We start from the raw sequence: 15,597 nt of genomic DNA, 5'->3' as shown, positions 1-15,597 counted from the left end.
CGTGTCAGTCGATCTTAATCGCCTCATTCCTGCCCCGAAGCGTTCTTCTCTCAGGTTGTCTTCATGCGCGCCCTCAGTGTCCGCCCGACGACAGGAGCCGAGGGATTCTCCTCCAGTACCCGTAGGGGGCGCGGGGCCGGGGGCAGGTGTCCCCGCTGTCGGGTGATGGCCGCGCTTCAGGCCGGGCCCACCGAAGCCACGCGCACCTCTGCGTCTTTTTGGCGCTTTGCGGCGGCCCGGGGACCCCGCGGGGCTGCCCGGGTTGTGGCGGCGGGTTGCGGCGGCGGCAGCGCCTCGGCAACTCGGAAGTGAGGAGAGGGAGCCGCTGCCGAGGCACGCCCGGCCCCGACCCCGACCCTGGCCCCGACCCCGGCCCCGACCCCAGAGGCTCCGTGCGGGAGGCCGACCTCAGTTTTTACAGCCTTTTAATGAAACTTTACGTTTGAAACCAAGTCGTACTTAAATGTATATGGACTTCACGCCTGTTTCTCATCTTGTAGTTAGTTAGCTGACTTCATGATGATGTTGTTTGTGTAAGGTCTTTCTTTTATTTCTTCTTAGGAGCGTGGGCTGTACTGTGGTGGAAATGCTAACGGAAAAGCCTCCTTGGGCAGAATTTGAAGCAATGGCTGCCATCTTTAAAATCGCCACTCAGCCGACGAACCCTAAGCTGCCACCCCATGTCTCAGACCATACTCGAGATTTCCTCAAACGGATCTTTGTAGAGGCCAAACTGAGACCTTCCGCTGATGAACTTTTAAGGCACATGTTTGTGCACTATCACTAGCAGCCAGTAACCTCTCCTGTGCCTCTACCCAGCTCCCATCTATTCATTCACCTTCTCTCTGACTGCACTTTTCTTTTTTATAAAAAAGAGAGATGGGGGAGAAAACAAAGACAAGAGGGAAAGTGTTTCTCTTGATTCTTGGTTAAATTTGATTAATAATAATAGTATCCTGAAGTTTTTATATTTAATCTTTTTTTCCCTTACAAGAACTTGAAACTTTTTTTTTTTAAATTTTTATAATGTACTGATGTGGTTCAGAGATATAAAGCACTTTAGTACATAGTCACTCTTTTTAGTACAAAAAGATCATTTGGAATACCTAAAGATTGTAGAGTCTTTCCCTGTGTCACTGACAGACTGGCAGTGATGGGGAGACATGGAAAACAAGGAGAAGAAAATGATGTATAATTTGTAGTTTTTAGTGATAGTATTTAAAATAGATTCTTGTTTGTGGGGTTGAGCCCTAAACTTGAGTTTAGGATAGGTACTCAGCTTAAAGAATATAGGTTCCTTCTTGTATCTGTATTCTTTAGATCCTAACCTCTGTCTACCAAGCTTTTTGCTCAGTAGGACTCTTGATAGCAAATATGAATCTCTAGGAGGTATGTTTGTTAATCCTAACCAGTATAATAAGCAAATACACTATAATAGATCCATGTTACTGGAATCTATAAACCTTGAGGGATAGCTTTCTGCTTAAAAAAAGAAAAGATATTGTTTTATTTTAAAACAGATATGGGAAGTCAATAAGCAAATCCAAATTAAAAGACAAAAGGAGACTGCTCTAATTAAACGTGTGAGCAGTAGAAGAGACCACATTTGCCGGTCAACAGAAATAATGAAAAGAAGAACTAAGTGTTGTTTAGTGTTTTAAACTGTGTTCTTTACCCGAGGGGGAAAGTCCCAAAAATCAAGGGGAAGGAGAAATAATCAAAATCATGTATACTATATCTTCCTGTTTCTAGCTCCTGATTCCCCATAGATAACACTGTTTAGGAACTAAGAGTTTAACCTGCAGTATCCATGTGTTAAAAGCTAGTGTCATGATATGAAACCCTTGTTCTTGTTCTTTGGATCACAGACTACCAAAGCACCTCAAAAAACAGTTAGCATGTAAAACAGTGGTTTTCACAGCTGGGGTGAGGATAGTTTTGCTTGGCATTTGGCAATGACTGGAAACATTTTTGGTTGTCACAACCAGGAGGATGCTAGAGGCATCTAGTGGTTAGAGGCCAGGGATGCTGCTAAACAAACTAAAGTATACAAGAACAGCACGTCCAGCCCCCCAACAAAGAATTATCCTGCCCCAAATGTTAAAAGTGTCGAAGTTGAGAAACCCTGATGTACATACCAGCCCCAGTTATAAATGAAAATGGCCATTTACAAAGCAGGTTCCTTGCAAAAAGTAAGTTTCAGAGAGTGATGTAATGCATAATGAGGGTTTTACAAGAGAAGATACCACTACTTCAAGTCGAGGGTGAAAGGTCTCAACAAAAGCCAGTAACAATCCTTTCCCTTCCAGCTGCATATTGCACCCAAATCAGTGACTTCCATTTTAGACACAAAATGAACTTAAACACGGAGCCTGTTGAACTCAGTCATCTGTGTGTATTCTTTCCTCAAAAGTCAATTCGTAATTGTGGGAAAAGAAAGGCATATTAAAACAAAGTATCAGCTACTTTATAGGAAGGTTAAAACTGCCAGGTATTTCTAATATAAGAGCAACGGCATTAAGCGGAACGAGACAGCTGGGAAACTCCCACTATCTCTAATGGACTTGTGCTACTGAGAAACATGAATGATATCGGTAATCTGGCCACTTGCAATTTTTTTCAACGTATTAAAGCAAATGCTAAGTACTTTATTTTTAAAGGTCTAGAAAATAGTATTCTTGGAGGCCCTAACTGTGATGCCTTTCATGGGATTCATAAGGGACTCAGGTATTTTGTTTTCTGCTAAAAGGTATGCTCGTTTAGGAACTCTTTTAAAATACTTTGTTTCTGAAGTTAAGTAGATCTTGTTTTACTGTATCAAGGTCCTATCTGGCATTCCCTGTAGGAATATTTGAAATTCCATTAGCTAGTCTGAGAAGAAGTCAAAGCACAAATATAGTTGTTAAAGCTTCTCACATACCCTTATAATGAAAGGAAGCAGCTTGCAAGGAAGAACATGAATTACTGGCCTCCTCCCCCTGGGAAATCAACTGCCAAATCTTGTGCTATAAACATAGTCCCCAAGGATGTGGATCTATTATAATTTCTTTATCTTTTATGAGTGAAGGCATCTCTTCTACTTGAGCAGGATCATGGTATCTGGACCAGTGGGCTTTTCCTTTGTTTCTTTGTATTGTGTGGTTGTGATTTCCTTTTGGCTCATTTTTGGTCTGTCAGGGTAATCAGCAGTGCAGAATATGAGACAGGTGTTCTTTAAAGAGAAATCTTGGGAGACTGTGAAACCCAAAGCAAAATTGTTTGCTTTATTTTCAGTCTCTTTTTCTTTTTGAAATGCTACAGAAAATAAAATCACCTGAAAAGAAACTACTACTTTAACACTGCTGCACAAGACCTTTGTTTTATAAGAAAAATATTACTAGCTATGGAAAAGTATTGTTCTTTATGTAAAGACTTAAGAGTAGACTAATAGTTTACAGAGTTATATAAAAATGTGATGTGAATTTATTTCAGACAAGTTGTAAAGGTACCAAAAACCACAGTAGAAGTTAATATATATAAAAACTACTAGAACAAAAAAGCTTAAAGTGGGGTGAGGTATGAAAGACCAAAATTAAATTTAAAAAAGAAAATTTTCAAAGGAACCACCTCTATCAGGGGCAGTTAAAATAACACTCCAATTTTTTCTTTCTAATAATTGTATGGATCAACAAATGAAATTTGAACTTTTTAAGATGACTCTAAATGTATTTTGTTTTTTAAATGCACAACTGATTCTTCTATACTGTAATGTTTCTTTGCTGAGGCTGGAAAATGACCAGACTGCTAACTTTGTGCCTTTAAAATGCATTCTGCTTTGACAGTGGCAGACTTTTTGGTGCTGGAGAAGATTCACTAGCAGTCTTATATGTGCTTTTCAGGAAATATCTTTCTACTTAGGCCTTGAGAGATTCAAAATGGCATGATTTAGGCTTGGACCAAATATAAGATCTTTTACATTGCAAACAAAGTGTATTGAATAAAAGGGTTGAGAAATATCATAATGACTAATGGAAGTTTTGATGATAATTCTTTAAAATGTATTTAAAAATATACAGACTTCGAAATTTTCAGTATGACTATCTTTAATTTTCCTCATTTACAAAACATGTTTCTAACCTGAAGAATGGTTAAAGACTACTGCCTTAGAAAGTTTTCAAAGGTACAGTCAACCTTACATAATTTATATAAGAGATGGAAATGTTAATGCACAGGCTGAACTATAAAAGAAAAATTAAAACTTACTTCATAGTAAATTGAATTGGCTTTCACTTGAAGGAGTCTTTATCTTATTCCCAGTAGAAGCTACATTAAAAAGAGGAAACGATTTCTTTAGAGTAGCTTTCTTTGCTACTTCAGTTCTTATATATGTCAGGTCTGGTGTGTCGTATTTCTGAGATGGAGTTGTTATAAGATACATGAAATCACTGAGAAAATCAAATCTGAATAGTTTATAGGACAACTAAGCTTGGGTGCAAAAGCCAAGATGTTCGCCAGATGCAAACTCGTTGGCCCACAGCAGAATTCTTGGTCACTGATTTCATTTGGGACCAATAGCATGATATAAAATCACCTGGTGTCAACCAAGTATAGGAATCTATTGATTTTTTTTTTAAATATGGTGAATCCTTTTCATTTGCTTTTTCAGTATTGTGGCTTACTATGGTACTAAATTAACTTAAGGAGGTCACAGTCTAGGAGGAAAAATGGGCAAACAGTTCCTTTTTTTTTTTTTTTTTTTTTGCGGTACGTGGGCCTCTCACTGCTGTGGCCTCTTCTGTTGCGGAGCACAGGCTCCGGATGTGCAGGCCCAGCAGCCATGGGTCACGGGCCCAGCCGCTTCGCGGCATGCAGGATCCTCCCGGACCGGGGCACGAACCTGTGTCCCCTGCATCGGCAGGCGGACTCCCAACCACTGCGCCACCAGGGGAGCCCCCAATTACTTATTTTTATGGCATATCCTGAATCTGAAAGTTAAGCAATGATGTTTTAAAATGTTATTTCTTATGAAGTGAGGGAAAGCAATTTTGGGTAACCATTGGCTATTATAAAGTAAAATGTCATTAACAACAGCAATTAAAAGTATCCCCAAATTGGAGGGATCCGTGTAGGTCAAGCAGCCTCTCTCTCAGGACTCCCTCTTACAAAACCCAGCCTCTGCTCAAACAGTTCCAGTGATGGGGGCATTTATTCCATTACAGAGTATTTTTTCCTGCTTTTTCCTTTAAAGAAAAAAATATTTTCTTTTGGTCTAAATTGTTAAAATACCCAAAACATTTGATAGAAATTGAATTCTGTCAACAGTGTTATTTATACTAAGATCAGGAAAATTTCTTGAGATCTTATTGTTTTATATGAAGTTTGGCCTTAGTTACAAATGCACTGTTCATATTTATTTGAATTTTAACATTGGTTAAAATGTCAACGGAAAGCAATTTGTTAATTTTTCGTAGTGCCTTTTTCTCTGTATGCCTTAATTTCGTTTTATATCAATAATAATTCAAGTTACCCACCGAAATGAAGGTTTTTCCAAAATCAGTAGGCTTCAAGAGTTGATTTGGCCTTAGACTGTGTATTGGCCCTTAAACGTTTCTTAATGCCTGCTTCTTCCTCCTACCCTTTTCTACCTCTTTTTTTTTTAATATGTTAGAAGAGAAACATTAGCATTGTTCTGTGATAGACACATTGCAGTTTTACTAGACACAAATTCCTAAGATAAGGATAGAAAGAGGTATTGTAATTCTAAAGAGACATAGTGAATTGTTTTCCCGGTTGATTACTTGATTTTCAATCACACTGGCACTGTCCAAATTCTTTGTATGTCGTGGTTCAGTTATGATTTTCAAAGCAGAACTAGAAAGGTGGTTTTTGTCCTAAAGAGGTCAGTTAAATGGTTTACAGATGTTAAGGCAATGAGACTTAGGGCAATGAGCAAGAAATCCAGGGATAGCAAATTCTAATCCTTACTTTATGACTAACATTTTGACTAAAACTCCACCTTACTTTTCTGTGAAGTGTGTGTGTGTGTGTGTGTGTGTGCGTGTGTGTGTGAGAGTGTGTGTGTGTGTGTGTGTGTGTGTGTGTGTGTTTGGAGTTGGTGCAGGGGTGGGAAGGAAGGAAAGGTGTGAATGTCCAGTTAGATTAGTCTCTGTTCTTGGAAGAACAGCTCAAATGTGTGTGACCTACTGATGATGGAATGCCAGCACATTTTCCACAAGTAGCTAGTACAAACGGTTGTTTAATAAAGGTATTTATTGTAAATTTCCAAGCTCTTGGTTGCTAAAAGTAGATAAAAATTGAATTTGTATGTGTGTATAATAGCTTATATATAATTCTTAAGTAGAAAGTAATTGGTTTTGCATAGTTCTTCATGAGCTCTTTGGAATAGAAATTCTGCCAGACATTATCAAAACAAGCTTCCTTAGCTTACCAAGTGTTCAAAAGGAAATTTTACCTCTGTTTTGGTTGGCTAGGGAAGGCGTGCTGTGAAGCCACTGTTCCTACTTCATAGTCGTCTTTAGCTTTGCTTTAACTTCTGCCACAGTCTGGACAGGATGCCATAATAGGTGTGAAAGTATCGGGGCCAACCATCTCTCTGTACTCACCTTTCAGAGCTGTAGATGGTAGTGAGCTCTCAGGGGAGTCTAGAGAACCTTCTCTAGGTTATAGTGAGAGCAGATATGGTTTCATTTCAGAAGGTCAAGGGAGGAGTCGCAGCTATCGTAAAGAAAAGAATAAATTTTACCTGTTGCCTGTATACAGTCTCTTATGTAATTCTTCATATTTTTCATAATTGGGCATTTTAATTGACAGTAATGATATTTTTGTTAACAACAGCAAAGGCGTTAAATCAGTGAGTACTATTATTCCCTATGCCTGATGACTTCTTGTTTGTATTTACAATCTGTATTATCAGAATCACATTAAACCAAAGCTTTTATATTCTCTGCACATACAGCCAAAATGATTAGCACTGTTACTTCTGCCCACCTGTAAGCTAATAGTGTAAAAATAATAAAACAGGTACTAGTAGAATTTGTATCTCAATCTATCCTTCAAGTTAAAGACAGGTGCTCAGTGTTTGCATTTAGACATGCAGGAATTTACTTCAACTATTATGGAACTATATAGACATTATGAGCTTGAGTTTGTACACGTGCCAATCTTATTAATGTCACTTGACCGTAAACGCATATACATATACCTTGACATATGATGCCTCAGGTTGGTGGCGTACTTTCTTCCTAATGTCTTAACATTTATGAACTTGTGTTTGACTTGAGGGGCATTTCAGGAAAGCTGTGAAGAAAAGTAGGTTATGGACTTTTTGTGCCATAGACACTTTGGAACGTAAGGATGAGTCTGCTCTCCAGCATACATGCAGAATTTGTCTCCAGGTAGGATTTCTGAGTCCCTTAATGCCAGTTGAGAACAGTAAAGTTTGTGACTATACTGAAAAGCACTTTTGTGTTCACTTATTTATGTAAGTAACAATTGGTGACTTTAGCATTAGCATTACTTGGAGGGGAGAGATAAGTAACAAAATTACATCCTAACTCTATTAGATACTTAGGCTCCAAAATGGATTTGTCATGTTCTCATTTTTTGCAAAGAATTTTTTCCACCTGGAATAAGAAGAGAGAACTAGTGGAAACATCTGAGCTGGAAAGGTTTATGGGCCAAAAAAAAAAAAAAAGTGGGCCAAACCCTTGCAATATACCCTGTTCAAGTGAAACTACAGTGTCTAACGATAAGAATACTTTAAAAACAAACAATTGTTTTTAATACAATCTTAATTAGTAAGTAAAAGGTTTACATTTTTTCTATTGCTGTTGGTTTTAAAATTTGCTACCCTGCATTCTGAAACATTGTAAAAGAGTTAATACCAAAAATACTTTTAATGTCTGACATCTCTTACATTTCACATGGTTCTTTTTATTCAAATATCATTGTAAATAAAAGTAAACTTGGATAAATCTGAGAATAAACTTTTAATTGTTGCAAACTATGATTATCAATTTGTAAATTTACCCTTTGACCTAATGTACATTTTTAAATGTAGCCATTAAATTCTCTATATTTAATCCATTAGTTTCTCTCTGTAAACGTTTTTAATCTCAGTTGAATGCTGGGCAGTTTATAATTATGTACAAAGGTGTTCTTTTCCTATCAAGGTTGACTTTTTTGCACATTTTGGAAATGTTTAATTTGTACACTGATTTACTACTCTGACCAATAATTGTTGATGGGTGTATGAGCATCATGAATGCGTGCATTGAACTACTGTCTGTGTCTCTGTGTTTAAACTTCTTTCAAGATGTAGCCGTCAGTAACTGCACTGCTATTACTGACTTAAATGGACTTTCTTGCTTTTACAAAGTATACATATCTATGGTTCTATCTTTGTTGAAGAACTCAGGAGTTCGACATCACTTTCTGATTTTATATGTATTCTGAAATCCATGACTAAGTGGAAAGTATGCTTGTAACTCTGTGTCAGGGGATGTGTGTGTGGAGATGTCTTTGTCTGTAGGTACTTGTATATATCCCAGTAATTTCTTATTTTCATTTCTACATTTTTATGAACTTGTTTTATAAGGGTACTGTTTCGTTAGAATAATTAAATATATATAAAGCTTTCTGAGAGATTATTTACTATATGAATATATTTTCAGCTGGCTGATCAAAAATATTTTTTTAGTTTTGTTTTTAACCATTCAAAATGTATTTGTATTTCCACAATTGGATGCAGATTTACTTAGATATCTATCAATTAAAATACTCTTGCAAAGAACAACATTGAATTCTCTCTGAGAATTCTATGAAATGCAAATTAAGAGAAAAAAATAGGTTTTAAGCAGTAGCAAAAACACTGTCCACTAAAACAGTCTTTGAATTCTCAGAACTATGAAAAAATGTGAGAAACTAAATTAATTTGAAGAGATGTCAAAGGTTTTTATATCTCCAGTTGCTGTTGGCCTGGCCTACTGTTGTTTTTGAACATTTCCTTTATTCTTCCCCAAAGATTTCAACTTTCAGTTTTTTTCTTACTGGGCAAGGTCAGACCTCATTCATAAAACAATATATTGACAAATTCTGATTCTCTGTAATTGACTATAAATTGGTTTAGAAATGTCCAAACATACATTGTGTCTTTATACCGTACTGTGTATTTTAAGTAACTGGCGGAAAAAGAATTGGGAATTAAAGTTCCAATCTGACAATGTTGTTGTGCTTAAGGAAAACCTTGTTTTTAATATGCGGTACCATGTAAAATTACTTACGTTAGGAATAAAGTCCACTGTTGAAGTTGAATGTCACTAAGCTTATTATGTTACAAGGAGCCGATATGATTAGAAAAACCTACCAGAAGCCAGATCCAGTGTGGTGTGTGCCACATTTCATGCACATTTTGACTTTGTGTTCATTCAAAATTGTGCTTGTAAAAATGTATAAAATTTCTGAGTTTTACAGATTTTATGTACTTGTTTTTTTCTTGCTGGTAAATAGCCTTTTTTTTTTTAATCTAATGTGAAAGAAACCATGTTTATATTTTGTTAGTGATCAATGACTTTGTTTATATGGAAATTTGTATATTGTTGGCACCCATCTTTGTTTAGATTTATCGTGCATGAAGGCCTGCAATAATTAGCACAATGAAAATTGCTTTTTCTTACATGTTAGTTCATTTTTTGAAAGATTGTGGTGCAAAGGCTTACTCTAAGTAACCTTCTGGACTATGGAATGAATATAAATGAATGGCACTTTGAGTGTTAATAAAGCTGATATTTATTTCCACTGTGACTGTTTTGTCCAGATCTGTTCTTGGACACATTGCGCTCACGGTTGTCTTTCCTTTGCCTGAGCTGATCACTTCCTAGGAGACCAGTAATAGACCAACCTAGAAACACTGCAACTAAATCTTCCCAGGATACAAGTTTATAATGTTCTACCCAACACACTCTGGCATATTTCTCTGGACACTTTGATTACCCAAATCAGAGATCAATGGTGATTAAAAACAAAGTCTGTTTTCAGAGGGTAAGGAATGGATGCTCCCACAGTATTGGAGATCATTTGAGTTAATGCCGCATATAGAGCAGGGGTCCCCAATCCCTGGGCCACAGACCGGTACCGGTCCATGGCCTGTTAGAAACTGGGTTGCACAGCAGGAGGTGAACAGCGGGTGAGCGAGCGAAGCTTCATCGCCCTGTCGCTCCCCGTCGCTCGCATTACCGCCTGAACCATCCCCCCCGCCCCACTCCCCTGTCCGTGGAAAAATTGTCATCCACGAAACCGTTCCCTGGTGCCAAAAAGGTTGGGGAACGCTGCAGAGGGCAACTTAGCTATGCAAGTCAACAGTCTCAATCTTGTATATCCTCTGACACAACAGTTTTGTATGTAGGAATATGATTGCAGATGCGCTAAAGTATATCCATAAAAGCCCAAAATTGAGGTTCTACATGTCCAACAAAGTACTGCAACGGGGTGGCTTGTAACAGAAATGTATTGCCTCAGCTCTAGAAGCTGTAAGACCAAAATTAAGGTGCCAGCAGGGCCGTCTGTGCTCCCTCTGAAACCTGTCGGGGAGTCCTTCCTTACCTCTTCCTAGCTTCTGGTAGCCCCAGGCATTCCTTGCATGTGGCTGTAACTCCTGTCTCTACCTCCTGTGTTCATGTGGTGGTCTCCCTCTGTGTGTTTCCCTTTTTGTAAATAAGGACACCAGTCATATTGGATCAGGGCCCACCCTACTGACCTCATTGTAACTTGATTACCTCTGTAAAGACTATATTTCCCAATAAGGCCACATTCTGAGCTACTGGAGATTAGGACTTCAAAATACCTTTTTGTGGGGAACACAAACCGATTACAGTCTGCCCTCTGAAAATTCATATTTTTCCCAGGTACCGAATACTTCCACCCCAGCCCAACTTCCCCCAAAGTCTTAATCGTTCCAGCGTCAACTCTTAAGTCCAGTATTTCATCTAAACCACATCAACTCAGATGTCATCATCTAAATTATCCAAATCAATTATGGGTAAGAGGTATGATTCATGCTGGAGCAAAATTCCTTTCCATCTGTGAACCTGTGAAACCAGACTGGTTATCTGCTTCCGAAGCACAGTGGTGGGGCAGGCAGAGAGGATAGACACTTTCATTCCAGAAGGGAGATGTCAGAAGGAAAAAAGGGACACAAGTCCCAAGCAGGTCTGAAATCTAGCAGGGCACATTTGATTAGATTTTAAGACTTGAGAAGAATCCTCACTGGCTCCATGCCCTGTCTTAAGGAACCTACTGGGGTAGTTGCACTGCCCCCTCAGAACCAAGAAGGTGGCCCAGAGTCAGTGGACCTGCACCCTGGCCTGTCTCTTCTGGGCCTATGGTGGCAACAGCAGCCCTGCTGGCATCTGAACTGCCCTCAAATCGTTCTTCCCTTTTCTTTAAGGATAACACATTTGCAGCCGAAAAGCTCTATCCTTTTCCTGCCTGTAGAATACCTGATGTCTACCAGCCTTTCTTCATTTTGTCCCATCTCTGTCCCCTTCCAAGTGGTCAGGGTTTTAGTTGATTGGATCCACAAGTCACAAGCCTAATCTCTTTAGCAAATGGTTGTCCAGCCACACCCTTGGTGTTTTCTTCAGAGCATCCTTTCTAGTTATTTGCCAAATGGATAGGCTGAGAACTTTCCAAATCTTCAAATTCTGGCTCCTTTTTGCTTAACAATTCCTTCTTCAATTTATCGTTTTCGTCTCACATTTAAACTTAGCAGCAAGGAGAAACCAGGCCACACCTTCAACCTTTGCTTACAAATCTTCTCAGCTTATCCAAATCTTATCCAAGTTCATCACTTAACAAGTTCTCCTTTCCACCCAACAGAAGCAGTTCAGCCAAATTCTCTGCCACTTTATAACAAGAATCATCTTTCCTCTAGTTTCCAATAACATAATGCTCATTTCCATCTGAGCACTCAGCACAATCACCTTTAATGTCCATGTTTCTACCACCCATCTCTTCAAGGCACTATAGGCTTCCTCTATCGTGCATTGCAAAATTCTAGCCTCTACCCATTACCTGATTTCAAAGACACGTCCACATTTTGGGGTATTTATTGCAGCACTTCCCTTTACCAAAATCTGTACTAGCCAAGGTTCTCAGAGAGGCAGAACTTGTGGGTCACAGTCTGGAGGCACAATTCCTTTTTCCTTCGGAAACTTCTCTTTGCTCTTAAGGCCTTCGACTGGTTGGATGGGACCTGCCCACATTATTGAGCAAATTCTGCTTTAGTTAAGTCTACTAATTGCAAATGCTCATTGCATCTAAAAAAAAAAAAAAGACCTTAGTAGCAACATCTAGACTGTGTTTGACCAAACAACTGGATACCATAGCCTAGACAATTGACGCATAAAATGAACCATAGCAGGGATTGAGCAAAAAAATTGTAGTATATCTGTACAATGGAACTCTTCATCATGTATTATCGACTGAAAGAAAGCAAGTTACACAAGATGTATAGTTTGATCCCACTTTTTGTTTAAAAATAGCTAGAAAAAATATTGAGAGAATATATATGTCACTCAAATGATGGTTATTACTTTACTTATCTGTAATTTAAAAACTTTTATGATAAATGTGGGTGTTTTTGTTTTGTACAAAATACTTTCCACCCTCCCAGCTTTATTGAGATATAATTGACGTAAAACATTGCATGTAAGTTTCAGATGTACAAAGTGTTGACTTGATACACTTACATATTGCAATATGATAACCACCGTAGCATTATCCATCTCATAATTACCATTTCTTTTTTTGTGATGAGAAGATTAAGATCTAGTCTCAGCAACTTCCAAGTATTTATTTATTACAGGTTGTTGTTTTTTTAATGTGGACCATTTTTAAAGTCTTTATTGAATTTGTTACAACAGTGCTTCTGTTTTATGTTTTTGGTTTTTTGGCCCTGAGGCATGTGGGATCTTAGCTCCCTGACCAGGGATCCAACACACCTCATCCCCTGCATTGGAAAGCGAAGTCTTAACCACTGGACCACCAGGGAAGTTCCCGTCTTACAAATATTTAATACAGTGTTATTAAGTACAATCACCATCCTGTACACTAGATCCCCAGAACTTATTCATCTTCTGACTGGAAGTTTTACTCTTTGATCAACATCTCCCCATTTCTTCCCACCCCCAACCCCTGGTAACCACCACTCTACTCTCTGTTTCTATGAGTTCAGAGTTTTTTAGACTCTGCATATGAGTAATATCATACAGGATTTGTCACCAATGGCAGGATTTCCTTCTTTCTCATTGCCGCATAATATTCCATTGTATATTTAAACCGAATATTCTTTATCCATTCATCCATTGACACACACTGAGGTTGTTTCCATACCTTGGCTATAGTGAATAATGCTGCAATAAACATGGGAGTGCAGACATCTCCTTGAGACCCTGTTTTTATTTCCTTTGGATATATACCCAGAAGTGGGATTGCTGGATCATATGGTTGTTCTACTTTTAATTTTTTGAGGAACCTCCATACTGTTCTCCATAGTGACTGTATCAATTTACATTCCCACCAACAGTGTAGGAGGGTTCCCTTTTCTCCACACCCTCTCCAGCATTTGTTATTTGTAGACTTCTAAAAAAAAATTATTGGAGTATAGTTGATTTATGACGTTGTGTTTGTTCCTACTGTACAACAAAGTGAATCAGTTATACATATACCCACTTTTTTAGATTCTTTTCCCATATAGGTCATTACAGAGTACTGAGTAGAGTTCCCTGTGCTAGACAGTAGGTCCTTGTTAGTTATCTGTTTTACATATAGTAGTGTGTATGTGTCAATCCCAATCTCCCAGTTATCCCTCCCCCCCTGCCCCTTTCACCTCTGGTAACCATAAGTTTGTTTTTTTTAAATTTGCACCTCTATATCTTTTTTGTAAATAAGTTCATTTGTACCCTTTTTTAGATTCCAAATATAAGCAATATCATATGACATTTATTTTTCTCTGTCTGACATTTCGCTCAGTATGACAATCTCTGGGTCCATCCATGTTGCTGCAAATGGCATTATTTCATTCTTTTTATGGCTGAGTAATATTCCATTGTATATATGTACCACATCTTCTTTATCCATTCCTCTCTTGATGGACATATAGGTTGCTTTCATGTCTTGATTATTGTAAATAGTGCTGCAATGAACGTTGGGGTGCATGTATCTTTTTGAATTATGGTTTTCTCTGAATATATGCTTAGGAGTGGGATTGCTGGGTGATATAGTAGCTCTTTTTTCAGTTTTTAAGGAACCTCCATACTATCCTCCATAGTGGTTGTACAAATATACATTCCCACCAACAGTGCAAGAGGGTTCCCTTTTCTCCACACCCTCTCCAGCATTTATTGTTTGTAGATTTTTTGATGATGGCCATTCTGACTGGTGTGAGGTGATATCCCATTGTAGTTTTGATTTGCATTTCTCTAGTAATTAGTGGTGTTGAGCATCTTTTCATGTGCCTCTCGGCCATCTGTAGGTCTTCTTTGAAGAAATGTCTATTTAGATCTTTTGCCCATTTTTTGATTGGGTTATTTGTTTTTTTTTTGATATTGAGCTGCATGAGCTGTTTGTATATTTTGGAGATTAATCCCTTGTTGGCTGATTTCATTTGCAAATATTTTCTCCCATTCTATGGGTTGTCTTTTCATTTTGCTTATGGTTTCCTTTGCTGTGCAAAGGCTTTTATGTTTAATTAGGTCCCATTTGTTTATTTTTGTTTTCTATTTTCATTACTCTAGGAGGTGGATCCAAAAAGATCTTGCTGCAATTTATGTCAGAAAGTGTTCTGCCTATGTTTTCCTCTAAGAGTTTTATAGTATCTGGTCTTACATTTAGATCTTTAATCCATTTTGAGTTTATTTTTGTGTGTGTTGGTAGGTATTATTCTAATTTCATTCCTTTACATGTAGCTGTCCAGTTTGCCCAGCACCACTTATTGAAGAGACTGTCTTTTCTCCATTGTATTTTCTTGCCTCCTTTGTCATACATTGGGTGACCATAGGTGCGTGGGTTTATCTCTGGACTTTCTGTCCTGTTCCATTGATCTGTATTTCTGGTTTTTGTGCCAGTAAATTACTGTTGGAGAGGAGCGAGTGACCAAAGGAACCATAACTGATTTAATGAGCCATTCACAGTTTCACTGTAGCAGCCATGCATACTTAGACAGGCATGGTTTAATCTTTGAGACAAGCATGTGCTACTGGCATGACCAACCGGGTATGTTATTTGTAGACATTTTAGTGATGGCCATTCTGTGGTGTGAGGTGGTACCTCACTGTAGTTTTGATTTATATTTCTCTAATAATTAGTGATGTTGAGCATTATTCATGTGCCTATTGGCCATCTGTATGTCTTCTTTAGAGAAGTGTCTATTTAGGTCTTCTGCCCATTTTCTGATTGGGTTGTTTGTTTTTTTCTTATTGATGGACACAGGAATCCCTTTCCTCCACATCCTTGCCAGCATTTTTTACACTTTGTCTTCTTGATAAGCCATTCTGACCTGTGTGAGGTGATATCTCACTGAGGTTTTTGATTTGCATTTCC

At 38.2% G+C, this 15,597-nt stretch overlaps 1 protein-coding gene across 1 annotated transcript in view; it reads left to right on the top strand.

Annotated features, from left to right (window-relative positions):
- MAP3K2 (mitogen-activated protein kinase kinase kinase 2) overlaps positions 1 to 787 on the top strand; it is a gene marked incomplete at its 3' end in the record, with an annotated part of 34,254 nt that extends 33,467 nt beyond the window's left edge. Inside the window, exon 16 of the mRNA XM_082659015.1 lies at positions 562 to 787. Coding sequence (XP_082515141.1) covers positions 562 to 787 — 226 coding nt within the window. The remainder of the gene's footprint in view (positions 1 to 561) is intronic.
- Between the last annotated feature and the right edge of the window lie 14,810 nt (positions 788 to 15,597).

This window comes from Grampus griseus, assembly GCF_964374135.1.
Source record: "Grampus griseus genome assembly, chromosome: 7".
Classification (NCBI taxonomy): Eukaryota; Metazoa; Chordata; class Mammalia; order Artiodactyla; family Delphinidae; genus Grampus; species Grampus griseus.
Note: the sequence above shows the minus strand (reverse complement) of the source record. Positions and strands in the feature narration are given on the sequence as shown.